This window comes from Larus michahellis, chromosome 1 (assembly GCF_964199755.1).
Source record: "Larus michahellis chromosome 1, bLarMic1.1, whole genome shotgun sequence".
Taxonomy (NCBI): domain Eukaryota; kingdom Metazoa; phylum Chordata; class Aves; order Charadriiformes; family Laridae; genus Larus; species Larus michahellis.
Window position 1 is genome coordinate 89,572,362 of NC_133896.1, and position 27,178 is coordinate 89,599,539.

At 46.5% G+C, this 27,178-nt stretch overlaps 1 protein-coding gene across 3 annotated transcripts in view; it reads right to left on the reverse strand.

Annotated features, from left to right (window-relative positions):
• PARVB (parvin beta) overlaps positions 1 to 26,810 on the reverse strand; it is a 62,212-nt gene extending 35,402 nt beyond the window's left edge. Inside the window, exons 1-2 of one of the 3 annotated variants that reach the window (XM_074590888.1) lie at positions 26,456 to 26,810; positions 2,048 to 2,137 (exon numbers count right to left, since the gene is read on the reverse strand). In XM_074590888.1, coding sequence (XP_074446989.1) covers positions 2,048 to 2,137; positions 26,456 to 26,570 — 205 coding nt within the window. In that variant the 5' untranslated portion in view covers positions 26,571 to 26,810. Of the gene's footprint in view, positions 1 to 2,047; positions 2,138 to 4,719; positions 4,859 to 11,952; positions 12,034 to 26,455 lie in introns of those variants that run through there. The other 2 variants (XM_074590880.1, XM_074590872.1) reach the window with 2 other exon arrangements.
• Positions 26,811 to 27,178: the final 368 nt, after the last annotated feature.

Below are 27,178 nucleotides of genomic sequence, written 5' to 3' on the forward strand. Positions count from 1 at the left end.
TCTTGCCTTTTAAATTCTGGTGCTTGCTTTCAAGTAGCAGACCTCTCCCCACACTCTTCATTTGAGCTCCTCTAGTAACAAAGTGGTAGCTGTGATCTAGGTTAGATCTGTTCCTTTAAGTGGAGAGCAAACCCTGGCTACTACACAACAGGAACACCAGGATGGGTGACAGTGTCACAGCTACATGAGGGGATCCATATCTCTTCAGCTAAAATAATTATTTATAGACCTCATGAATTTATCTGGGTCTAGACATGCCATACAGAGTCCTATTTTCCTGCCGATTTCCCAGTTTCTTCCAACATGGCAACAAAGGAGGGTTTTAGGTATGACCATTGGTCAGGCCATTGCTACGTTGCACAGAGGAACCCTTTCCAACAATGACCAGCCTATGGCAACTTCCTATTGCAGTGCTACACTTCACTGCTGTCAGATGGGAAACGTGTCCTCACACATCCTAGACACAGGACTGACTATGCTGTCTAGCTGGGATACCTTAGACTTCACCCAGACATTTGAGTTCAGTATTTTCCAGGGCCCCTAACCTTTATTAAAAAAACAAGACCCTGCTATCTGAACGTACTTAACCAATTTCTACAAACCTAGGAAAAAAACTGAATTCTTCTGCTGCTTTCCCCCTCCCCGTTCCTTTACTTCCTTATTACTCCTTGGGATGATTCAGCTCAGTCAGTAGAGCATGTGTCGTTCATTCAGTGGTCAGTCCAGCCCAAACCACAACAGGCAGTCTAATCATAAGGAAGTGACACCCACTACACACCCAAAATATTGCTGCTAACTGAAACCCTGAACAAGATTTGACCCATAACGGTATACGATTCATGACAGAACTTTGCTTAAGGTTCACCAGTGGTCATGTCTTTGCATGACAGACCTTCAGGAGCGGTCCTACGTCTTCTAAAGTCATACACACGTTTAGAGGTACCCAGAAGAAATCACTGGAGACACTCCTGATCCACAGATATACACACGGCAATCAACACTTTGCCCACGTCTCAGAAGAACGGCACTTTGCATTTCCTACTACTCTTCTAATCAGAAAAGCTAAATGACTAACACTTTTTTGTTTTTAATTTCCTGGTTTATTATTGGTCTCCATGGCAGCCTGCTTCAGCTAATTACATAGGTTAAGAGACATATGTCCAGGAAAGAAAAAGGTATTTTATTCCAGTAAGTTTTAAATACTTTTTGCTATTAAAGTATGCTGTTGGTCTTGTAGGGATCAGGGGAGGGCAGGCAACAAGTAGAATGGGAATTTAAACATTTACCTTCTTTATAGAAAGCATTCCTTGTTTTACATACTTCTAATCACATTTAATTACTATTTTCAGCAGTCTAAATCCTCATCTGTTCATTCAGTATCAGGTCCCATTTTGCTGTACTGTCACTTGCAAAGTGGCAGCAGTAACCCAAGGAGGAACATGGCATCCACTAGTTAACAACTAGTATGTACACTGAGACAAGGCAGTCTAAAGAGTTCCATAGGAACCACAACACACACTTCTGCTACAGACTTTCTATGGGTTGGCCTTTTGCACTTCAGTTCCCCATTGATATATATATAGAGAGAGAGAGAGAGGATACCACTTCCTTACCAAAGAAGGATGTCCGTGAGGACAAATAAAGTCTGAGATCCACTTGGCCAATTGGTTAATGGAACTGAAGTAACTCTTAAGCAGACAAATTCAGCAGTATTTTCCATATAATTTTTTGCAAAACTCAACTTTCTATTTGCTTTCAGGGTGACCACAGAACTCAAGTTCTCTGCCAATTCACTGAAGAAGTCAATTTTCCCATAAACGACCTAGTTTAAGTGTATCAGCATAGCTGGCACTGCTCTTCAAATTCCAGTTTAACCATTCTGATTTCTAGTCTACACGTGACATGCAACGGTTCTCAACTCCCATGCCCAGTTCTCTCACTTTCAACTGAGCAATCTACATTCAACAGCAAAGCAGCGGATATGGGGGTCACAGTGGCTGCTTCATTAATAATTGCTTAGTTGAGGTCTGTAGCTTGAATACTTTACCTAACAGAGTGTCTTCTGGATGGATGTCCACGGCACTTGGGTTCATTGGTGCATTGATAGCATTTTTACCTTCTTCTTGGAGGTCACTCACTGAAGAGAGGGAAAAAACAGAAAGAAAGACTGTAATAAGTGCAAAGTTTGCAGATATGTAGGGGTTGAAATGGGTATTCATAATAAGAGAAAACATCTGGTAGATCCATTTCAAAATGAGCCCACAGTTTATGGAATTAAGAACTGCAGCCACAGTGGAAAATAAAATCAAAGTAACATCCTTCTATAGGGTCTTATTAAACTGAGCCACCACACTACTGGCTGAAAATATTTTGCAAGAAACCCAATTCTGTGGTAAGAGCAACCACAGAGCGCTTGTTTCTCCAGAAGGAAGGGATGTGAGCTTTGTCTGCAGGACGGCCCAGATCTACAACAAGCAGTAAAAATAAACTCCTTTTCGAATAGCACGACCACCACTCCCTCACCATCTTTTCCAGCTGCAGGATACCAGGAACTGCAACTTGCCTTATTAAAAGCCTCAGAGAATCCCAGGGAGACTTACCAAATAAAGATGAAAATGTATTTAATTCTAGCATTGCCACTGGTGAAAAAATAGATGTAGCACAATCTGGTGAACACAAATCTGGAATTCGTGATTTCAAGCTCTTACCCCAAACCTACAGGTCTCATTTGGGAAAGTCAGTAAAGTACCCTTCATCAATAAAATGGATATTAAACCACTTTCCTACATCCTGCCACACGGTAGGAAATGAACTCGAGGAAAAGTACTGAACAACCATTTGGTATCTTCACAGAGCTTTACAGTAAGAAAAGCACTAGCAACACTGTAACAATAGTACACTCTCCAAGGCACATCTCCCCCTAAACTCAGATAATGATTATTTATTATAAGCCAAGCTGCTGAAGTACACACATTTGAAATAGACACTGTAGTAACGCCATCTATTCAGTCAGTGTGGGCTAAGATAATTCGTGGCAGCATTTTTGGTATTGCAGTCTCCTTGGGAGAGGTCCAAATCCCATGCTCTTTTAGGGGGAAAGCAACGATTTCCAAATAAGTAAGGTCTGCAAGATAAACTTTTATGGGGAGAGAAAAGGAGGAACAGTTAACTAATAGTCTCAGTATCCCAACAAGCACTTCGTTCAGGAATAGTCACTATTCCCCTTTCCAGTTGGAAAGTCAAACCACAGGCTAATCATTCGCATGCAGTCTGCAAAGGTTACAAAATCCTGCATCAGTACTCGCTTTTTCCTGCTCGATAGAAGGGGGAAACACAGTGATCCTACTGCCCTAGAGAAGGAGAGGGAAGAACAACACACTACAATCCCTGCTCCTTCTCTCACAGATACTTGAAAAGAAGGCGCTTAAAACAAGTCACCACATTTCTTAATGGCAGTTCCAAGATGTTAGCTAATTCTGGCTCACAGCATGATATGGAGCATGACTAAAATCCTCGATGACGAAATTCCGTTCTTAGGTTCTGCAAGCAACAAACACCAGTCCCATACTTTTGAGACCTGATGGCTTATGAACCATGTTAGAGAGGCTGGTTAGAGTTAACACGGCACAAAGCCTGGGGGGAAGGGGGTCTGCCAGCAGTAAGCAGGGCTTGCTTTCTGCATTGTGTACCCCCTGCAAAGGGTAGGGAACAGAAGAGCATCCTCTACTGCAAACAGAACACAACGTCTGCAGGCTGAGATTTAACCTTCTGAATAAATGTGGTTATTAAAGAAACCCTTAATTATCCCTTTTCTGCATTCATTCTCATTTTTTGGAAGCCTCTCTAAACAAAAGTCAGGGAGCTAAGAGGCCTCACGCAACAGACCAAAACAGGTCTCGTAGCATGCCTCACCCAGCCCTGTCTGCATTACACCCGACTGGAGCTTTCTCACCCACCCAGCTCCTACACTGTGATGCCAACAGGAATACGGCCACCAGGAGGCACAAGAAAAATCCATGTGGAAACTGGATATTACAGGTGAAGATTTTTAAAACCCTGCTAGGACTATAAATGCCCAAATTCCACTTAAATCACACTCTTTGTTTCAAAGTACCAGCCGTCTTTCTAGATGTAACTCTTTTCATTGTTGCAGGATTGTGGTCATTCTGGGAATGCCATGCGTTCAATAAGGTCAGGGCATCAGTGTTCCTAATGCTCTGCAAATGCAGATGAGAGCTGCCGATTTCCTCTGGGCAGTGAATACATGGTACTGTCTTCACTGTATACTATATAAACAAAACGTTACATACATTTCAAACCAGAATGCTTCTAAATGCAGCTAAACTAGTCTTATTGACAAAAGTTCAATTAAGATGATACACCTGCTCGTTTTTTTTTGTTTCTGAGCAATTTACTAAACGGAAAGAAACCATCAATACAAATTTGTCTATTAAGTCCCCACCCCTCACAACACGAAGAGCCACATAAAAACCTTATGCTTGCCTTCAGATCCAGTGCAGCTGGGCCAGATCCCACAGGACCACAACATCCTCTCCTACCGCTACCGGCAAAGCACAGCCAGGCCAGCAGAAAGCTATTTTCCCACCCCTGGGAAGAGCCTGCTGCCCAGGGACAGCCCTGCTTACAGAGAGCCTGTACACCAGGTCGTAGGCAGACAGCTTAGGAAGAGATTCTTGCTACAAACATGATGTTTCCTACCTCCTTTTTTGCGCCTCTTACACAGGAGCCCTGCCATCCCAGCCCCAGCAGCACAAACAGGTCGCGGATGAACCGCACAGGCCGTCTGAATGCTGAAGGAGTGACAGCAACCGGAGAAGGGGCTGCCACCTCAGGACTGCCAAACCTACGTTAATTTGGGCATGGTGACACAGGAGGAGGCACTAAGATAGCCTCCCAGCTGCTAGGTGGGGGTGGGAGGGGGAGGACACAGCACTTGGCTATGGACTCACAGCCAGGAATCCCTCCCTATCCTTTGCCGCTGCTGCGGAGAGACAAGCGCTTCCCTTGGCCTGCCGCTGGCCAACGAAGAGCAGGCACCTCAAAGATGGGGTTTTCTCTGCAAGGAGCTTCCGGAGAAAGCCATCTCCACCCTCTGGCCAAAGCACCGTCGGGTTCCCCACCACAACAGGTTGCCCCACAGAGCAACAGCCAGTGTGCAGAGAAGCAATTGCGCTCGGGAACATAAATTTGCCAGGGTATTCCCAACACCTGCTGCACTCCAGAACCCTTTCATGCTGCACTTGAACAAATGCAGAGGACTTCTTCCCCCTGCTCGCTGCCCCCAGTATTCACTTATCACTGTTGAGCAAAGAAACAGAAGCAGGAAAAGGAAACCGAGCCACGACACTGGAAAAGAAAACAGAGAACCCACAAAGGAGCTTGTCGAGACAGTTAAAATAATAAAATAATGAAGCAGTAGGTACATTTCTGAGAAGAACCTGATAGGTGTTTTAACGCAAATTTACAACAAAGAATGGCTTTCAATCCATGCTTTCACAAACCCAAAAGGTACTGTAAAAGATTATAGATATTAATGGACTGGCAAATGCCAGCCTCCTCGACTTTATATCAGCAACAGTGGTTTTGCTGTAAGATTTATACCAGGTCCTTACATCAAACAAGCCATCCACACAAGAGGGCATTTCACTGGTAGAGCAGAGCTGACCTTGGCACAACAGGCTACAGCCATGGTAGGTCCCACATGAGGTATTATCGCCTCTTGCCTTCTCTCCCCCTGACAATTCACAGGTCCCCTTTTCCCCATCCCTTCCTCATAGGAAACGCTTTCCCCTGTTGCATTGGCATAGTTCTTTGGTCTCTAAATGAGATCTGTGTAAAACATCCTTCTGTAAAGCCTAATTTCATTTCATAGAAATGTCAGAGGAAACCTGCTGTAGGGGAAGACAGGAAGGGGTAGGAAATTGAGGACAGCCTGTAGTAGCATCACTCGGTCCAGGCTGGTCCCCAGCAGAACCTTTCCTGTATCTGTTACCCCAGGCCACTTTGTTTGCTCGCTCTGGCAGGGCAGGCCAGGCCAGGGCAGAGGTCTCCCCCAGACGTGCCAGCAGAACTTGTACAAGCAGTCCCAGCACCCGTGGAATGCTCTCCTGCCCACGAAATGAGTTTGCCCCCACCTTGACCCACAACACAGACTCTGCCGAACGGTTACAGCCTTAACATAAAACTTGCTGATGCTCTAAATGACTGAGATGCGAACTTGCACAGGACAAGTCAAGTGTAACTACAGGCACAGAAAGATGATTGCCTTGGAATGGTATCTGGCAGAATTAACCACAATTTCTCACAGATGTCTGGTATAGCTTCCCTCCCTTCTGCCTGGAGATCTCTTCTCTGAGCAGATCCTCAATTAACAGGCAGCACTAGTCCTCCGAATCGCTTCAGCCAGCGCTAGCAAAATCCAAACGTAGCAAGGGACAGGCAAGTGGCCAAGGCATTCAGCAAAAACCCCGAGTATTTCCCTAAATGAAAAATATAAATTCATGAGCAAAAGGTCACTTCTCCACCGGTCCCCAGGAAAGCAGCAAGGGTTCCTGGCAGCCCTCCGATGTTTTAACAGTCTCCTGGCAGTGTCAGCAGTCAACATGATTTAGTCACACTGGAAGCTGTGCTGGCCTTTCAAACAAATTAATATAATGAGCGGATCGCATACACACATGCTACACAGCGCTACATCTGTATGCCAGGCAGGCTGTCTTGGTGCACGGGATTACACGCAAACTGCACAGAACAGGAGCAATTAGCTGCAGAAAGTTGGAAGCGCCACCAGAGCTGTCAAGGATTTCTCACAACTCAGAAAATGGCCTTTAAAGTCATCAGGAGTGCTATAAAAGAAGAAAAGTCCCCGCTTTCTCCTTTTTGTAAGAAAGAGCAAGCTGATGTCAACAATTTGATCCTTTCTACCTTCACTCTTAATAATTTTAGCATAATTTTAAAAGCTATCAACAACAGCACAGTTCACCTCTTAAGTCTTCACCATTCACTGCCTTGTTATTAAAAAATTGACCGCGAGCCTCTCCCTCTCACAAAAACAGATGGTAAGTGCTACTTAATTTTAGCTCGAGTTATTTCTGACTGCAAAGCTGAATCCCACCCCGCAGAAAGCAGCAGCTGTCATGACGCTAATCACGGGTTTCTGGATACGGTGCTTTCCTTCGCATTCAACCAGTGCCGAGCTGGCTCCACAGCGCTGCCTGACCACAACTTTACACAATGTACTTTCATCTCGTGATTGAACCCTAACTTTGGAAGCTATTAAACTGGTTTGTTACCCTTGGCTGCATTACAGATGATTTGGTCAAGTAACTTTGTGATCATTTTTGGTCAGAGCAGCACACAGAAGGGAAACATGCAATGACCATGTAACGTGAACTGTACGGGAAACTCTTTTCCTGACGCCAACATATTACCACTTCCCAAGTTTCCTTGCTCTTCCCAGAGACAAAACTGCAGCCAGATGCGCTTTTTCAGACAGTGACTCACCTGCCTGCAACTCATATCCTAAGTGTTCAGATAAACACGTGCAAAATAGAAAGTCCATATTCAAGACCATTTCTCCCCCATTCAGACCAGTGACACAACCCTCATTCCCTCACACCTCAGGTGAGATGTAGCGATGGGACAAATCCCCCTGATTGAAGCAGACAATCCTCACATAAAAGATCAAGTATCTGCTGGAGCTCCCACTTCCCACGTGAGGTGTCAGACCAGAAGGCAACAGGTCCCTGGTGGGTGAAGACCTGCTTCTCTGCCTATCACAGATCAAGACATACAGAATTTCAATTTCCACCTGACACCTAAAACTCCTTCACAAAAAGTCATCTTCAAAACTGTAAGCCTTTTAGGAACATTAAAAAAAAAAAAAAAAAGGTTTTACAAAAACTGGTATTTTCCAAGGAAAACTGTTGTACCGAAAGATTTCAAACCAGCCTCAAACGTAGTGCACGCTGATACACTGAGCCTCTTTGTTTTCTAGAGACAAACCACACAGACAACTCGCCAGTCTGCTACTGCATTACTAATCGCTTAACATTTACAAAAGGCTCTGAAATCTTTTGATAGAGACTGCAGAAGAAAGACAAAGCCTCCATTAATTATAATAGAGAATTAATAATCACATGCAGATCAAAGGCAAAGACTTGATCAAATCCACATAAAGGCACTGTATCAAGGGACTGCACTCAAAGCAGAACTGTGGTAATAAAGGAAATTATTTATATGCCTCAGTAGGCAGACAAGGCACTCACAACGGCGAGGCTCTGTCACTTAAAGAAATGGAAAGACCTAATAAAGGGGAAAAGTTAAAGCTAAAGGCAACTTTTAGGAAAGGGCTGCAATAATCCTTTTGTTTAGTCGCAAAGAGCAGGCCACTCTTGTTTATATGATGGATGTGTTAAACTTACACCGATGAGCGGTCTATTCTGTGACTGCCAGAACAAAGATATCCCCTTTACTTTCATCAGGGGTAAAATATATATCTAGCATAGTAGCAGCATATCCAATACTTAAGCCAGTAAGAAACGTTTATGAGAAGCTGGGGTTTTGTTTTGTTTATGAGGGTGAAATACTGCTTTCAGTTTTTCTCCCATGAAAATTCTTATCTTTCTATCAAGTTGTTTATTGGTTGTTTTTTTTTTTTTTTAAGTTCTGGTGAAAAAAGAATTTCAGCTTTTTGGTGGACGGACACCTGTGTTGAGATAGCCAATATTAACACTGCTACAGCTATCCTGGACAAGCCCTGCACATGTACCAGCCCTCCTGAAAAAAGGAAGGGTGCGTTGAGGCAGAATGGGAACAAGCAGAGAAGCAGCAGCTTGGGAGAGAGGAGCACTAAACAGACCGCAGCAGCAGCCGCCAGCGGCTTTCAACATGACCAGCACTGGCAGCTGAACACCAAACCAAACAAAATGAGACTCTGTAATTACTAAGCAGACAGATCTTTAGCCAGTTACGTGGCCCGCTTCAGTTCAGCAAGAAAGCTGAATCCTGCAAAATTAAGTGGCTGCATGGGGAACCAGCTTTCTGCTCCAGCTCCCTGCAGGGCCCTGCAGACGCAGCGCTGATGCTGACGAGGAGGAAAGAGCATCCTGCCCTCACCCAGCTGCTGCCTGTGCTGGGCAGCCGTGGACAACACAACAGCCAGCAAAGTAGGGCTGGCCACCACCACTGTTACACTGCGGACATAACTGAGCAGGTAGATCCCCACTCTGGTACTCTGATAACAACTGACAAAGCCGGAGCTGACCCACAGCTGCCTGGACATAAATAGGCAGTGATAAAAGCCAAGAGGAGCCCACAGTACCAACACAGAGCCAATGTATTTAACATTCGGGTCTTCTTCCCAGCAGTTGTACTGATCCCATTCAAACCTCATAGCTACCAAAGCACCGACCCAGAATTCATCTCAGCATTTGGCTCCCCAGCTGTTTTTAGTCCCTTTCTGCTCAGCTCATGCAACAGGTCTAATACCCACTTGGTAAATACTTATATAGGAATCCTTCAAAGTATATTCCGCAAGGCAGAAGAGCAAGATGCAGACTTTGACAGAAGCTGACAGAGAGCTACAGAGCTAAAACTAGAAGTTAAACTTGGGATTCATCATTTTGCTGTAAGTCGCTGTTTCTCGTTTCTTTAATTATTATCTTAAGCTTAAATTATGTCGCTGCCTTTATCAGGCAGGCATCCATGCTGTCAGCAAAGGGGGCACTCCAGACCTCCACCCCTAGCTGCCACTTACCACTTCCCTTTTGCTGGCACTAGTGGTTGCAGAAGCCACATTATGGCACAGAGCAGGGACACAGTGTGCCTGAAAACTAACCAGATAAGAAAGGAAAAAATACAAAGTTCGTTTTCACTGTGAAGACACACAAAGTCTAATGCTGGCCAAAAAAAAAAAAAAAAAGTAAAAAAATACCAAAGCAGCAGAAATAAGAGCGTGGGCAAGAATGGTATTTCAAAGATTTACAATATTACACCTACAAAAGCAAGGTTTTCAAACATGGAAAAAGCCACCCAGTAGGATATCGAGCTGACACATTGACCTCGTCTGCTCTGCTGCAGTCTCCCTACATTGACCTTACAGCAGCAATCCCACAGCTTTGAAAATGGCATATTTTTTTTAATCACATTTCCTCATGCCCGAGAGGTGTAAGTATATTTTTAAGCAGCTCCCAGCAAACAGTTCTGACATTTTGTCCTCCCTGCCAGAAACAGAACACTCCCCTTCAAGCAGATGAGCAAGGGGAGGTCAACAAGCTGCACCCGTTCCTCGTGATGTGCTGCAGTATTCTCAGGATGCGCGCTGGCTGGTACAGCTCAGTGTCGCTTAGTCCCTGTGCGCACTCTGAGGTCCGGCACCAGCATCCGACTGGGAGCAGGACCTTGCAACTTAATGTTAATGTATCCATTTATTTCACAGAGGTGAGGTTTTTCTCCCCCATTTCCTGGCCTTTGCAGCAGCTTTTGCACAGACTCGTTAATAAACGGGAAAATGTTTCAGGTAAAGAGGGTCACAGGCCCTCATGTGTGTATTTTATTAAGGCAAAAATAAAACAATCTCTAAAGCATCTATGCCTTACCCAGCTCTCCTACGCACTACAATACACACCAAAACTATACAGCTTCTACACTTCAGGACATGAAGTAGGCATACCTTTGGCACTTGTATTGTCCCAGACTTGTAAACAGATGGCTTCAATCCCAGTTTTTTTGACAGGATACTGTCTCAAACATCACAGGCAATAACTGCCGCTTGAAAGGACCCTAAAAGCAACTAGGGAAAGTTGCACTCCTCCCTCCGCACACAAATTCTACTTGAAAACAGGGAAAACGTAATTCCTCAGCCTTCCCCAGTTACAGTTCCATCACAATGTACAGAAGGTCATTTCTCCCCACGAAGCAACGGTGGAGGATTATGTTGTCCCAAGCATACCGCATGAGCACCAGGACAACTTCCACCTGAAAGAAGGATATGGAGTCAAATCCACCTGATAAGAACAGAGGGAAAGAAAAAGCCTGATAAGAAGAATAAAGGACTGAAGAAGACTTCTGGCCTGATTCCACCCACAGTAGAAAACCTGCAAGGCATTTTATATTTCCTGCTATCAGCTCTCCATGAAATACTGTATTCTACTATGTAGAGCTTAGTACTGTGCAAGGCTTCTGTGTACTCCTGCAACCAAAGCTGATGGGCACAAGCAGGTAGGTAACAGCATACCCACAGTCTAGGAACTCAGTCTGAGATCCCCAACAAAGCAGGTTGATTTCCACAAGGTGCCAAGCACCAACAAGACTCCTTTAACCAAAAGCAACTCCAGAAATCAGAGTCAACTCACTACTTAAGGCATCCATGTTTGATGGGTCTGGCCTGAACACATCACCAAGAGAGAGACAGCAGAAGCTGTCAGAAGCAGAGCTAACAGCATTACTCTGGAATAGAGATGTCTAGTCCATTCATTCAATTCTTGTCTTCTCCACCATGAAGAAACCAGGGAGAAAACAGCACTTCAGTTTACTGCCTCCTACAACCTCTATCTCTGATCCCACGTACAAATCTAACTGTGCAAACTTTATTAAGCAGAACACTTGGCATCAAAAAAGCCCCTACTGCAGCTCGTGGTAATGCATTTTACAACTGAGCCCATTTCCATCCCTCCACTAATTTCTTTCCACTTCCGTCTCATGGTTTGACACTTCACTTGTAGGTACCTGAATGAAACCCCCGCAGTTAATTAACAGCCCAGGCATTTTACCTGTTTCAGCTTACTGCTTGCCCCATATCCTTCACCCCCCTTTCCAAAGGCATGACAAGGTTAACAACCACCACCAAAAGCAGTCTACTGTGCAACTATGAAAACATTTGATGTTGCTTATTCTTCTGAACATGTCAAGAGAAGTACAGAGTAACAGACTCACTTCTGAAGGCAGTGATGGCAGGTGAACACAAGAAGTAAGAGAAAGGCACCGTCTTCTCCAGCTTACAGTACAGAGTCCAACAAACCAACTTCATGCAAATGGAAAGGAAGCTATAGCTATGACTTGCAATTCAAAAAAAGCAATTTTTTTGCATGTGCAACGTTATTCTACAGGAAGAACAAGCTGAGATAAACAATGCTGCAAACCACAAAAAGTACACATGCCTAATCGCTGGAGTTGCCCAAATGTCACCCAGAAAGACAAGGAAAACCCTGAAAAACACTCGCATATAGCAACTATATTTGCAACACATGTGTTGAGGGTTTTCTAGTAAATACTAGTTTTCAGTTCGACAGAGCACAGGACCAATGGAGGGACAGGCAGTGCTCCAGGCTAGAAGCTTTGACCTCAACACACAGTTTTCAGCGTACCATATCAGTGGGTATTTCATTTCACCAACCAGTGAGGTTGCTCATGCCCAGCTCTGCCTTTCCTGTGTCCTGCCTGGATCCACGGCAATAAAGCAATGTTTTGCAAATGAACTGAAATATCTCACTATACAAGCAGATGCTGCAAAACGCAAAGAAGTTTTCTCAATGGTTTCCAGACAAGTCATATGTGGAAAATAATTTTACTTGTTGCTCTGAGCACCAGAGGAGCCTGCCAAGACAAGCACTTCAGCGATAAGCACTACAGACCTCACAGTAAAAGAAAGTCTGGAACTCAGAGACCACGGTCAGATAAAAGCCAAGTCCACAAGGGGAAGGTTCAGTGAAGACAGCGGCTGCCATAAAAGCATCCAGTTGTTTAACTCTGACAGGTTTAAGTAAGAAATAGACACCACCATGTCTTAACAGACCTGCTGAAGACTATGTAGAAAGAGTGGAGCTCAGGCCTCCGACTGCCATTCCACTCCAGTCTCCCAAACACAGCCCTCAAGGGATAACAAAATGCAATCATGAAACAACAGCCAGCCCAAGAATCAAATCAAAACAAGTCCAAAGCACAAGAAAATGTCACATTTCACCAAGTATCAAGAAGACCTGCAGCTGTTATTATTTATAGTTGTTATTAGTCAGCACACCAAAGTTTTACGCTATTTGCGGTTTTAGCTTTCTGTGGTCTCTTTTAAAGCCTTTGCACTGATAATACCAGGTCCTATGAGCTAGACGAGGTGATGTTTCAGTGGGGCTGAAAAGTCTTAAAAAGACTTTCAAGCTCACCTACTGGTCAGTCCCAAAATAGCTTTCTAACTACACAGCCTCTCCGACTCACCTTCACTAAAGAAGAAGCCGGAGCAGCAGCCCAGTGGAATCCATGCTTTCCTCCTCATGAAAAGGTTAGACAGGCAAAAAAGACACACAAAAAAAAATAACCGTACTCTTACTAGTACCTGAGTGCAAAACCAGTAAAAGGACCCTGATGACAAGCACAGTTCCACTGCGCGCCCTTGTATTCACATGCTCATAAATCATTAATCCACAGACTTCATGCTGTTTAAGAAGTGTTAAGTGTTAAGAAGACCCATCCAGCCTTTGATGTGTCTAAGCTGGCAGGGAGACGCATAAGATCATTGGATATTTCAGGGTGGAAGGCACCTCAGGAGGCCTCTAGCTGAACTTCCTCCTCAAAGCAGGGTCAGCTCTGAGATCAGACCAGGTTGCTCAGGGCTTTATCGTGTCATGTCTTAAAACTTGTACGAATGGAGGCTGCACAAACTCTAGTTTCTCCCTTTGTACAGAATGAGCCTCATTCATTTCAGTTTATCCTTGTTGTCTCTCTCTTCTGCTATGCACAACGGTGAAGAACCTGGCTCCATCTTCTCAATAATCTCTTCACAGGTTATCAGCAGACTGCTTACTAAAGATGTCCCTGAAGCAGTCTCATCCGTAGGCTGAAGAAGCCCAGCTCCCTCAGCTTTCCTCACAGGACAAGTGCTCCAGCTGGCACCCTGGTGGCCCACTGCTGAAGGTGCTCCAGTTTAGCCATGTCTTTCCTGTATTGAGGAGCCCAAAACCGGACACGATGTATCAGCAGGGATCTAAGGAGTGCTGAGTAGAGGGGGATAATCACTTTGCTCAATCCACTGGCTGCGCTTCTACTAATATAGCCCAGGATATTGTTGGTCTTCTTCACAGCAATGGCACGCTGCTGTCCCATGGTCAGCCCACTGCCCACCAGGTCCCCAGGGCCTTTCCAGCAGAGCTGCCCCCCAGGCAGGCAGCCTCCAGCCCGCATCATTGCAGGGGGCTCTTCTTTCCCAAATGCAGGACTTCTTACTTGTTCTTGTTGATTTCAGGTTCCTATCAGCCCATTTCTCCTGCCTGTCTAACATCTCCCTGAACGGGCAGCCCTGCCCTCAGGCATATCAGCTGGTCACCCAGTTTGGTGTCATCTGCAAACTGTAGGAGCAAGCACACCACCACCTCCTCCAGGTCACTGATGAAGATGTTAAACAGGACACATCCCAGGACAGACCATGAGACAAACAGATCACGTGACATAGGGACAGTGCTGCAGGCAGCCACAAGGATCTTTTTCCCCCTTTTCTTGCATGGGGATTAGTTACTCTGGTTTTACTCTTCCAATGGAACAGATATGAAAACTTTCACACTCCCAACACGGCTCCACAGAATCATCTGGCCAGCTATGCTGTGACACACCAAATTACTCAGCCTCCCTGGAGCAACAGCACCCATCTCCTGTGCATTCGGTACAAAAGCGGAATTCCCCAGCTCAGACAGTTTCAAAAGTAATTGTGTTTGCATTCTCAGAAAAACCTCTTACCAGCCACTGGATCAACAGCACATTTGTTTAGCAAATGAAGGAAGTCAGTGAGGATGCCTTCTACGAAGATTCTGGGCAGTGCAGCATCTGCATGTAATGCCATTCACAGGAAGAAAAGTCACTCACTAAAAATCAGAATTTGTTACCAGTTTTTCCACAGAAAAGAAAATCCACGTCTTCCCTGTTGGTTAAAGAGCTGAGAGAAAGGCTTTTTACCAGGTGCTGAACTAGCTTGGCAAATGTTCGTACCTGTGATCTGTTTGTTACCATGTAAATGACAGGAATTAAGGGATCTGAAATATATAGGTGGAAAGACAGTATAAAACAAACAAACACCTTAAATGTCAGAGTCATGGCTTGGTCAAGCATAGCTCCATAGCCTTCTTATTGCTCTTACTAATGATGTCAGCAGAGCAACAGCCACCACAGTTTAGGTTTTTAAACTAAATGATACGAAGCTAAATGATACTGAGCATCCAAGGTGATGATTTAAACTACGGTCCCTCACTGTGTTAATGCAGCTACAGCTGCAGTGCTGCAGTAAAAGTGGGCATTTTCAAGACAGTGGTCCAATTAAGCACATCATAAGTGGTCAAGAGCGAAATTATTAGTCTGACTGTGTGCGAGCAGTCAGAGGAAAAACTCACAAGCACCCAGTTATCCCAGACATGTCATGGAAACAAAATATACCTTTCTCCTTCAAACATACGGCAGAGAGCAGATACTAAAGCCAGTCCCTCTTCCCTTCCCATTACCATCTGTCCCTCTCCCCGATGAGGGACCCCAAAAAAACCCAGCTCCACAGAATCAGAGAAATGTTGCTTGGAAAGACCTGCCAAGGTCCAGCTTGAAGCTGGATTATTGCCATGCTATATGAGGTCAGTCGTGATGGCTTCTCTCCTTCCACATTTAAAAAAATACCTAGCAGTTTGTATGGCAGACAGCATTGGATCTGCTATAGAGGCAGGAGATCTGGTTTGCTCCCAGACAATCACCACCTTGCACAGCAGGACCATTTGGCGCATGACATCCTGCACCCAATTAAAATCCAGTTTCCCAATGATAGGGCTCCATTATACACACTTATTTAATTACCTAATTAGAGAAACGAGATCCCTGTCACACCAAATTCAGTACAGATCAAAGATATATGTTAGCATTCTTGCAGCCTGCTTAATTTTTTAATGGCACCAATTCACTGTAACAATACAAGGAGACATACACGGCGAAGAAGAAGGCAAACAGTCATCCCAAGGGACAATTTTATAACCCTGTTCCTGAGGTGGAATATTAAGCAGAAAATGCAAGCCTGGAGGCCCTGGTACTTCGTCCTATTTTTCGATTTCTGAAGAAAATCCTGTTGAATTTTGCAAAGCCCCTAAACCCATATGCTGGACTAGGCAAGCCAGAGAGCAGACACTATTCTATTTTAAAATGACAGAAGTGTCTGCATCTGTTTAATAACACACATGCATGCATCTGCCAAACAGACATGGTGGAAAGACACTTTCTGAGGATTACACATTTTTCTATTTAAAGACAGTAAAAGAGACACCATGCCTCTACACAGAGATTAGAATAGCTCTCCTCCTCATCCAGTTCTCTCAGTCTCCTTCCTTACTGCAAATAAATTGTGTATGCAACCATCTCAGCTAATTTAAAACTAGCAATAAGGCCATATGGCAGCTATAATGGAAAATACACTATTTCTTTTTTCAGTGGATTTCATTACGGTTCAACCACATAATGAAAGAAGTACTAAAGAAGGAACTGGAATTCCGGGAGACAGAACATCTTGCTTGTTTTATAACCAAAATACAGCATATGTTGAAAAGAGATTTTATAAGAGTTTATATCTGATCACCAGACAGGTCTCAGGGATTATAAAGAAGCCTTTTTTAACTCAGAGAAACAATCACTGAGAGGCAAAACAGAACTCCCAAAGATCCTGTTGCTCGCCACTAGCAAAGCCAAAACCAGAATCCCGTCCCATGGCCTCCCCTCTCAGCCTAAGGGGTCCAGAGAGGGGCCTGCAGCCAGTGCATGGAAACAAAACATTTGTACAGGATTTATAATTAGAAGCTTCATTGTCTGGATGTATGTTCCTCCACAAGGAAGTGACAGTGATTTAAGGGCCCGAAGAGTGCGGAGCCACTGCTTTAGGCCAGTAGACGCTGCCAGGTGTGCATATTCTCTCCACATCTGGTTTTCACAGCAAGACTTAACCGGATTCAAATTACAAAATCCTAAAACCACACGTTAGCCATAACACTTTTCCAGCTAAACTAGACATACACAACAGAAGTCACGAATTTTGGGCTGCAGCTTTCTAGTTGGCCAACAGAAGAGTCCAAATTAGAAAACCTATACCTGAGCAGGCTGAATACGCTTCACCCTGGAGAGATCACTTGGCCACTGACCTACTAGTTGTTCAACACAGAAGTTCCTGTTCCCACTCCCCCTCCTTGCTCAGCCCACCCCTAAAGATAAATGGGGGTCACTGTCACCCACGTGAGAACTGATGGTTTAGATCCCCTACACACAGCCCCTCCTGCGATGGTGGGGACAGCGTGCACTATCACTAAGTGGCCTGTCCTGCAGCAGAGGTCCCAGGATCCAGCACTCCTCCTGAGGGCAGCCTAGAAGAGTCCCCTGAAAAGCAGGGCTCTCCCACTGCTCACCCTGCCCCTGCTTCGCTTCCACTCCCTCCTCACCACAACACATGCCACACTTCCCTCCACTGCCCAGGGCAAGAAGCACCAATGCAGCCTACGACAACGACGAGAGGCAGGTACACTGCAGCCACCAGGACAGCACGTCAAGCAAGGGCTGGTCCGTGTATGCCATACATACCCCAGGGAAAGCCTGCCACTGATGGGCATGCTTTGCAAGTTATAGTAAACAACTCTGACAACTGCATCAGTTGATTTTACTATGCCCTGAAGACAAAAATAAGGTTCCTCAGTGACAATGTGTATATATAACACATTTCACAGAGCAGACATATGAAGGAGAGGATAAGCAACTACCAGTCATCATGCAAAACTGCTCAATTAGAGGGCTGTGCAGAGTAAGGCATCTTTCAGTGGACACCATGACAGCTGACCAGAACAGAGCCTGTGCATCAATCACGTCCAGACACTGGCACAGGTCAGACCTTCTCTGGAACCAGATGGTTGACTTTCAAGTCTCTAGCTTCTACAACAATACTCAGAAACTGTTAGTTCGAAGAACCTGGAGGTTTGCTGAAATCATGATTGCTGTAATGAGCAGAGGTGAGCACAAGGAGAAGCCTTTGAGAAACAAGCCTTCCCTTCCTTCTTTCTTGCTGGCCTGCAGGTCTCCTGAAACAACTGTGAGTTTGAGGGCTTGCCTTTAGCCTGCTGCTGCAGTGAAGACCTTGCCCATCGGCATAAGAACATGGACAGGCTGAAGACGCTGAAAAGGGAACAAGACTCCAAGGTTAGTAAGGCACGCACAGAGCCTTCTGCATTATCAGCAGCAGCAAGGATGACAAGGATCACAAACAGAAAACTCTTCCTCCTTATGATACAAGTCAGTGTCTCTGTATGGTCATATATCCACATTGGATCACATATCCGCATCAAGACATCATGTCCCAGAAACCCTGACACAGACAACCTCCCAGGTGCACATTTGAAGGCCAAGATTTCTAGTGGTGCCCAAGAGATTTGTACACGCAACTCTCTTTGAAAACCAAGGGCAATTTGGCATCCAAATACCTCATGAGCAGCTTTGAAGAACCAGCTACACTGGCACTTCCACCGCTACAAACTTGAATCTCCTCACCTGCGTCCACGACACTTGTATGCATAAGGTACACACACTAAATTTCCTTCCCAGTTAAACAGCAAAGCTGTAACTGCTGAAACACCAATTTCTGCAACCAGCAGACTCTGCCTCACGTTGGTGTTGCCACAGACCACATAACCCTGGATCCCTCAGCAACAAGTTGTTCTGACATGCTTTCACAATGGAAAGAGCTTGCCAGATAATCTCCCAAATCTCCTAACATCAAAGTATGATCCAAAGCTCAAAGCAGTGCATTGGAAAACTACACCAGCTTCATCTGTTTTCAGATCAGATGGCCTGTAACAGTTCTTAAAGTATGTAAAAAAACATTTAGCAGTGTTATGCATAACAATACTGAATCTTCCAGAGTCCTGTATTGATGACATTCAAATCAGCAGGATGCATTTATATCAATAAAGAGATCTCAAACATTACAACTCTTTAAATAAAAAACCCAAGTATTCAAGTCAGTATGATATAATGCACCAGCGGGACCAAGAATCCCCCATTCACACCATCCACCAGAGAGCATCTGCACAAGCTTTGCATAAAGTCGTGACTTTGCAGCTCCCCCCATTCATATCAGGTCCACATGCAGCCCTCCATACATCAGAGTCTCACAGGGCTCACCCACAAGCTCCTCCAAACAGCTAAATGCCAGCTTCTAGAAATCTCTCCCAAGATATTAGGATTAATAAATCCTTTAGAAGACATTTAAATAAACAGGTATGGCTGAACAAGTGCTTTTAAGTAAGGGTAGACTTATTTTTAAGCAGAAAAAGGAAAATTAAAAGCGTCGATAACCACCTTGCTAAGGTTCTATGATGCAACATAACAATGTTCTTAGAATGAATCTTATATTACAATGCTCTTACAATCAATCTGAAAATAAAACAATTTTTAAACGTCAGTTTTTCTTCAATCCACTACCGAAGAACTACAGAGCCACTTCATGTATCTTACTGCATCCTGTCTGGAAGAAAACTTCCAGCTGTAATTCAAACCTCTACTGTCTCGCCGACAACCATGCCTAAAGCTGTGCTGGGTGAACCATCCGAGCCTAGCTGCAGTTATGGGAGAAAAACATGGGGGTTATGACACGATTAAAAGGATGATTCCTGTGCACGTAAAGTTCATTTCGGTTGAGACACTGGCACAAACTATATCCACACTAGAGCTTTTGCCAGAAGAGAACAGTGTCAGAACCCACACTGGCACTGCTCTAGGAAGAGAAGACTAAAGCCAGACCTGGTCAGAGGTATGCCTGAGCCCTACAGGAGAAACTCAGCAATTAGGCTACACAGGTTCCAACTGGAAATTTAGGTCTCTCGGTGTTTAAATTAGTGGTAGGAAGGATAATAAATTGAACCTGAATTTGCATATGTCTGCACACAGTCTTTCTATGGATATATACACATGCCTAGAACAGTATGTAGCTTCAATATAATTATATGCAAATTCATCTCTTAAAAAGCAAGTACTCCTGCTTAACTAGCACCTATCTCATCTCTGTTTGGATATTTCAGCAGCAGTAGCCCATTACGACGCACAAACATGCTTCCCCAGCCAAGTATCCTCTCAGGCTGCAGTAAACATACCTCTGTGAAGAACAATACAGGACAACAGAATTAGACCCTACATACTTTGTATTCGTCTCATCATCCAAACAAGAATTCCCTGCCACATACTATGAGCATGAAAAGTAAGTTAAGATGGGGATGAGCTCCAACACCAGTCTACTGAAAGGAACAGCCTTAAAAATACATTGAGTACCAGGTCAGGAGACAATAAGAAGCAAGCCGGTGAAGCTCATCTCAGATTGCCCTTCAAGGATTTCCATGAAGCAGATTTGCTCATGAAACTTCCTGTTGGGTGAGAAATGCCAGAAGCCTAGCCAGCACCCCGCAAGTTACCTGGCACTTCACTGCTATTCAGAAATGCAGATGTGCCTCTGGACAAAAGCTAGAATCCAGGCACCACACCAGTAGTACACCTCCCTCCTGACCTTTTTAGGCACCAAGTGAATGCCCAAGTCCCAGTTCTTCCACATCAGAGAGGTTAGAGCAATTACTCCACCAGTACAGGTTCATAAAAGAGGATACATGGGCACAGCCAGCATGAAACACAATCTGCAATGGCCAGGAATGGCTGTGACCAAACCCCAGGCATGAATAACACCACCAACGTGAGTGCCACCTGCAAGGTGAATGAAGATTGAACTAAGCGTGCCTACAGATTTACATCTTTCTAGGATCTATTGAACAGGCATCTTTCAGCATCATTTTAAAGCTATATAGATTTGTTAGAAGTCTCAAGCAGCCACTAGGCAGCTGCGAAAGCAAAGGTGCAGCACACTGAGATGGAGAAGTTAAATTTTTTGCAGTCCGTTTACACAAATACATCTCTGGAGACTGCATAGCAGACAGCATTAAAAAGAGATTTTTAGCTATTTTCAGTATATCATATTCAAATAAAAGATTAGATCCATTTTCTAAGCAAGTCCAGTTCTCCTGTTCTGTTGTGTTCAAGGGGATGCCTTACAGACTTGAGATGTGCTCATCAATACAAAGGCAACAAAGTAGATCTGGTTTTGAACCTCTTTTCCCTCCAGAGAGCAATTACCCACAGAAGCAGCCCAATCAGTTTCAAAGAAATGATAAAGACACTGTTTCCTCCAATTTAATTCTGCTGTTGAGCTTATTTCCTCATGTTCTTCCCTCCAGAAAGCCAAAGTGGATCGGGCAGGATGAGCAGTCCCACCTGAAAATGGGTTTTAACATATGTAGAGCTGTGGGAAATGGCAGATTATGCAGCTTCTTTGCCTAAGGATCACAGCACTAGAGAGGACTCAGGAAATACAGTTTCTTTCCCTGGCTTTGTCACTGGCTTGCCAGACGACCTTGAACAAACCGCTTCACTTCCTCACCCTCCAGCTTTTCCCCCTGCAAAACAGAGGCAACAACTGCCACCTTTCTCTGGGAGAAAAACCTTGCCATCTAGCGAAACACGCATCTGCCAAGCCGTTTACCAACCTGGTGTGCCTGCAGACAAATGCAGCAGCACACTTCACAGCCGCGCTGCCTCAATGTTACGCTGAGCCACAGATCCCAAGAACAATACTTTAACCTCCCCTGATGTGCGTAAAACCTTCATATTATTTAGCTGCTGTTGCAGTATTTCTGCCCCCTGTAGCAGTGTCATCTCTTGCCATCTCCCCCCCACCTCCCCCTCACTGATTTCACCAGGCACAATAAATTGCTCTTTTCTGGAGCAGTTTCCTCACACACACACCCGCCGTGCCCACCCTCAATCCTGTCTCTGGGAAACAACACTAAGCAATTAAGTCTGTTGTATTGTTCTCACTGACTCCTCCATATAAGCTATATATATATATATATACACACACACACACACACACACACACACACACACATGCAATAATAGAAGGTTTATTTAGCCAAACACCTGCTGCCCAGATCTTTCATGCAGTGTATTATGAGGAAAAGAAAACAAAGCGCTTTGCAAGCAGGCAAGGAGTGAAGCTTGCAGCAAACCCCCTCCTTTATTTCAGTACAAAAAGGCATTACTCTGACCGACGGGAAAGGGGAGATTTTATTTTTTAAAGTTCCTTTTAGAGATGGAGATGAAACACAGCACAATCTGAAACAGTATCTCTACAGGGTCTGAAAAGAAGCTAAGGGATCATCTAGCTTACAAACTGCGTCCTGCTATGGGCCCTGCCAGCACACCAATAGTTTCCTAAGGTATTTAAATCAGATTTTGGAGCTCCTGAACAGATATGCTAAAGTTTAGTAACCACACTACAGATGTGGCACATCTCAAAAGCTCAAGATACACCAAGACACGGCGCAGAAACAGCAGGCAAACTTGGATTTTTGCAGATTTCCACATAGCCTAATGGGGCGGGTATAAACCAAGGGGTTGCACCAGCACTGGAACTGACTGTAACATTTAAAAACACAGTGCTCTTCCCATAGACACGTCCCTTCTCCACCTGTTTCCCTCCCACCTGGGGTCTCTACTAGCATGTCAAGGATGAGCACATTGGCAGGTTTTCCTGCGGTGGGATTCCAGTGAGGAATTCCCACTGGAATTCCAGTGAGGTCTTTCTATACTCATTGGTCACCCATTTTGACACAATCTGCCAACATTTAACAATCTTTAAGACCAGTAGTTTTCTCTCAGGGGCATTTTTAGCCAAACTATGGGTTAAAAATATTCCTGGGAAGGAAGAGGAAGGGAGGAGCCAAACAGACAGTTAGATCACCCACCCCTTACTTCCATAGGAAACCAGGGTAAAACCAGCTCCCCCATGAACGACGCTGGCTGCTGTTTCTTTTAAGTCAGGGCTGTCCAAGTCAGTTGAACCATAAAAATTCAGAAACATAAATATAAGGTGTAATAGTGTAAAGCAGAGCTTCAAGGTAGAAATTCAAAAGCTTTCTCAAACAGTTAAGCAACCTATAGAATTTGACTTAAAACATTGAAGAATTTGACCTGAAATCTTAACCCTACCTCACCTACCGGCACCCACTTACAAAGCACTATGTCACACCGTACTGCTAAAGCAAGAGCAGCAGCAAAGCTGTTTACATGCTACGGTAAATGATAAAAATACTGCCACAGTGACTATCACCAGCGTACCTAGGAACCTTATTTATCCTTCTGCCATAGTGCAAGGGTACGCGCTTACACTGGCTGCCTTGATAAGCCTAATGAACACTCCTCTCCCATTATAACCCCTCTAAAAATAGATGGCAGCATGTTATAAAGTAGTTAGCCAAAAAAAATATTTAAATTTAGTTGCTTACAGGTTGGTAGCCACGCATTATGGTTGTTTATGATGTGGCTGCCGCCCATGATTAAAAAACAGAAAGCCGCGTAACTAATCGACAAAAACTTTTCAGTGTCCTTGTAAGGATTTCTGTGCTGTGTGGCTCAGGAGTTGTGCACAAATATGAAAAGGATTAATATAACTGGATTACAGCTCTTGCACAGACCAGGCTAAAGGTTATTATATGACTACAGATGAGACGGTGATACTAGGCCCATATTTAAGCTGCGATACAAAAGTTGGGCGACAAAAGCAAGAAGTATAAATTGCTCTCTTGTGCTTGCTTCCTTTTCATGCTGTTAGAGGGAGAGGAGGCAAGAATGATTTTTAGTTGCGACAAATCAGCAGCCAAGCACATCTATTTGCTATTGTGGAGAGCAGCTGGTGGAGAGGTCAGTATTTACTCTGGGAAGATCACTCTGACCTCTGCTGGTCCCCTCAGAGAGAACCAGCAGAAACTGCCTGGAAGGCGGGAGGGAGGAGAACCCCCAGGGCAGAGCGGTCCCCAAGCACACAGGAAAAGTTGACCACATAGCTCTGTCAACTAATTCAAGGAACGACACTCAGATAAGCTTCCGATTTACTTCTGCTTCACGCTCACATGCAAAGGTTTAGTTTCTAGCCCTGAAATTTGCTGCTGCGGCTGCCCAGGTCCTCCCACAAGCCATAGACCAGCCTCTCCCCCCCGGTGCTGACCCCACCGCAACGCCTCCTCACTGCTTAGCCCTCGGCCCCCTCCAGTTTCACAGCCCCAGTCTGGACAGCCTGCATTTGAGAGCTACCCAAGTGGGAAAAGAAAGCGCAAATTCTGCCCTCCCCCAGCCTTAAAACTTCCAACGGAGGAAAATTTAAAAGGGCAATAAGCCGTTTCCCATTACAACGAAGGGCCTCGGCCGCCTGCGGCAGCACAGCGTGTCACACCCAACGGGTGGCTCCACAGCCTTGTAAATGGTCTTTTCTCCCTTCACATTTTCAGACTGGAAGGAATACTCAAATTAAAAGCTGAGCCACATGTTTCCGTTTCCTCCTCATCGCACTGACAGAAGCTTTATGCTACCGCAGCAGCGGTTCCCCACTAAATACTGAGGGCAGTAACCAAAATGGCCCCTTCCACCGCCAAGAAGAGCTGCGGCCACACGAGTAGGCAAAATAATGGACAAACTCAGCAAAACAAGCGGGTGGTCCCTGCCGAAAGGGGTTGCCTCAAAAACACCACCTAGGATGCCAAAATGTCTCATTTAAGAAGGGACATTGACAATCTGTTTAAGTTTAGAAGTCACCTTTGAATGAAACACTTTTTCGGAGCGTGTGGTCGGCATCCCCTGATGGAGATGAGTTTTCTCCACCATCTTCCTTCAGAAGCAAATGAGATCATGAGGAAGGCATGACCGCTTCTGCTGCTCCTCAGCAGAGCCATGCTGGAGAAACTTGATTAAAAATAGATAATAAAGGAAATACCGGTAAGCCACGCCAAAACAGCCAGGAGAAGGAAAAGGAAGCAATTTCCTTGAGCCAGGTTTTAAGGCCAAGTATATTATTTTTAAATATTAGAAAGCTGCCTTCTAAATGTTGCTGGCAATCAATAGACTCAATATGGGTAAAACATGTGCTCGCTCAACAGCCAGCTGAGAAGAGGCTGAAACTCGCATTACGTCCCTACCCTACACCCATCAGACACTAGAACAAAAAGGCCAGGCCAGAAAGTTGAAATTGTATTACAGCGTCAGGCAAGAACACCCAATTTTGCTGCTAGCAGACGGCAGCAGTTTGGGGATAACACAGAGGAAGAGTCTGGTCAGTGAGGGAGGCAGAGGAGGACAGTACGCCGTCCTCGGAGGAGACAACACTCGGAAGAAAGGTACACTTTGCGTACAGAGGGCTGGACCGCCTTTATCAAGTCTAGCGGCAAGATGTCCTCTCCCTATCTACAACAACAACAAAAAAAAGCCACGTTGCTCCAGAGTAAACAGTGCTATCCCCGCACAGCCTCTGCTGACAGCAGATGGCTGTGCCAACAGCTCGCACGCCTGCCCCACAAGGACGAGATGGGGCTGCAGCCCCACGGCGGGTCCAGGCAGAGGGGTGGGTGCGTGGCAGGGGCCACTGAACCACCTGGATGTGGGTGCCAGTCCCCTGGGCTGCGGCTGAGGGAGCTGCTCTGGGCTCCCCACACCCCAGGGGCAGGCGGACGCCTCCCTGCCCGGCTGGCACCGGCCGTGCCAACAGTGACGACCCCAAGGAACACACACTCTGCTGTAAGCATACCCGTGCCAAATCCTGGTGCTTGAGGGCTGGGTGTTTTTGATGAATATATAGAGTTATGAAAAACACTCTGGGCAAAGTATCTACGCCAACGTGAAGCCTATGGATGAAGCGGGCCCGGAACGAAGCGCGGGTGGATTCAACCATACCTTCACAGCTTCTTCAGCTCTCAGACTAGAAGAAACGACGCTCACAGCCTCCTTGGTCACCACAAGTTTATTTTACAGCAGAAAGCGGGTTCGGGGGGGGTGTGTGTCCCTTCGGACGTACGAGAAGGGAAGCCGGGGAGCAGCGGGGCGAGCGGCCGAGCCAGCAGCCGGCCCCCGAGGGCACCGGCCGCGCACGCCCGATGAACGGCCACCCCACAGCGGCGTGCGGCGGGAAGCGCAGGAACCTCCCGGCGGCCCCCCACCCCAACGCCTACGGCCCCCCAACCGTCCCTCCAACGCCCGCCCGCGGCGCCTGGGGCCCCGCGGGGCGCACGAAGTGCCCTCCCGCCAAGCCACCGCCCCCCGGCTGGGCTGAGGCGGGCGAGGCCCCGCGTCCCGCCGGGGCTGCCACCGCCCCGGGGGCAGAGAGCAGGCGCGCCGCTTCTCCCCCTCATCCTCCCCAGCGACCCCTTCCCTGGGGCGGCGCTGCCCCCTCGGCGGGGGCTGGCGAACAAAGCGGGGGTTCTGCCCGCAGCCCGGGCTTCCCGCGGAGGGACGGGACGGGACGGGACGAGCTGCTGCAAGTCACGCCGGTCGGATGCTCTTTCCTTCCTCCCCTCCGCGCGGGCGAACTCACCCTCCTTGGCTTTCTTCTTCCTCGCCAGGGTCCCGCCTAGCTTGCCCAGGAACGACTCGTCTTTCTTCATCCTGTGGGGCCGCAGCGTCGGGGATCGGACGGGCGCGGCGGACATCGGCTTTGCCGAGGGTGGGTGGGGGGTGACCGGGGGGGAACCTGCCCAAGCCCTGCCCTGCCCCTGCCCGGGGGCTGAAGCGGCCCGCGGAGCCGAACAAAGCCCGGGGAGCGGGTGAATCACCGGCCAGCCGCGACCGGGAGGGGAGAACCGGCAGCGGGAGGCGGGGGGTGTGCGAGCCGGAGCCGCATGGAGGGCAGGGGGCGGGCTGGGAGCCGCTGCCGGCGGCCACAGCGCCCTGCCACGGCCTGGAAGTCCACGGGAGGCGGGGGCGGGCCGACAGGCCGACCCGGCCCCGCCGCCTCCGACGCCCCCAGCGCCCGCCGGACCCGTCCCGACAGCGCTGGAGGGTCCGCGATCCCGCGGGGGTTGGTTGCCCGAGGCTCAGCCCCAGGGCGTCCGGCCGGGCTCAAGCAGACACCTGTAGGGAGCCGTGCTCTCCCCTTTTCGGCTGTGCCGCGGCGGCCGAGAAGGAGCTGAGGGCGGGCTGGGCTGTGTGTGGGGTCGCGGCCGGGCCGGGGTCCCCAGGCACAGGGAGCGGGTGGGCCAGACCCACGAAAGTGGAGAAAAAGCGGGTAAAAAACACTGCAGAAAAGCAAAGCCCAGGG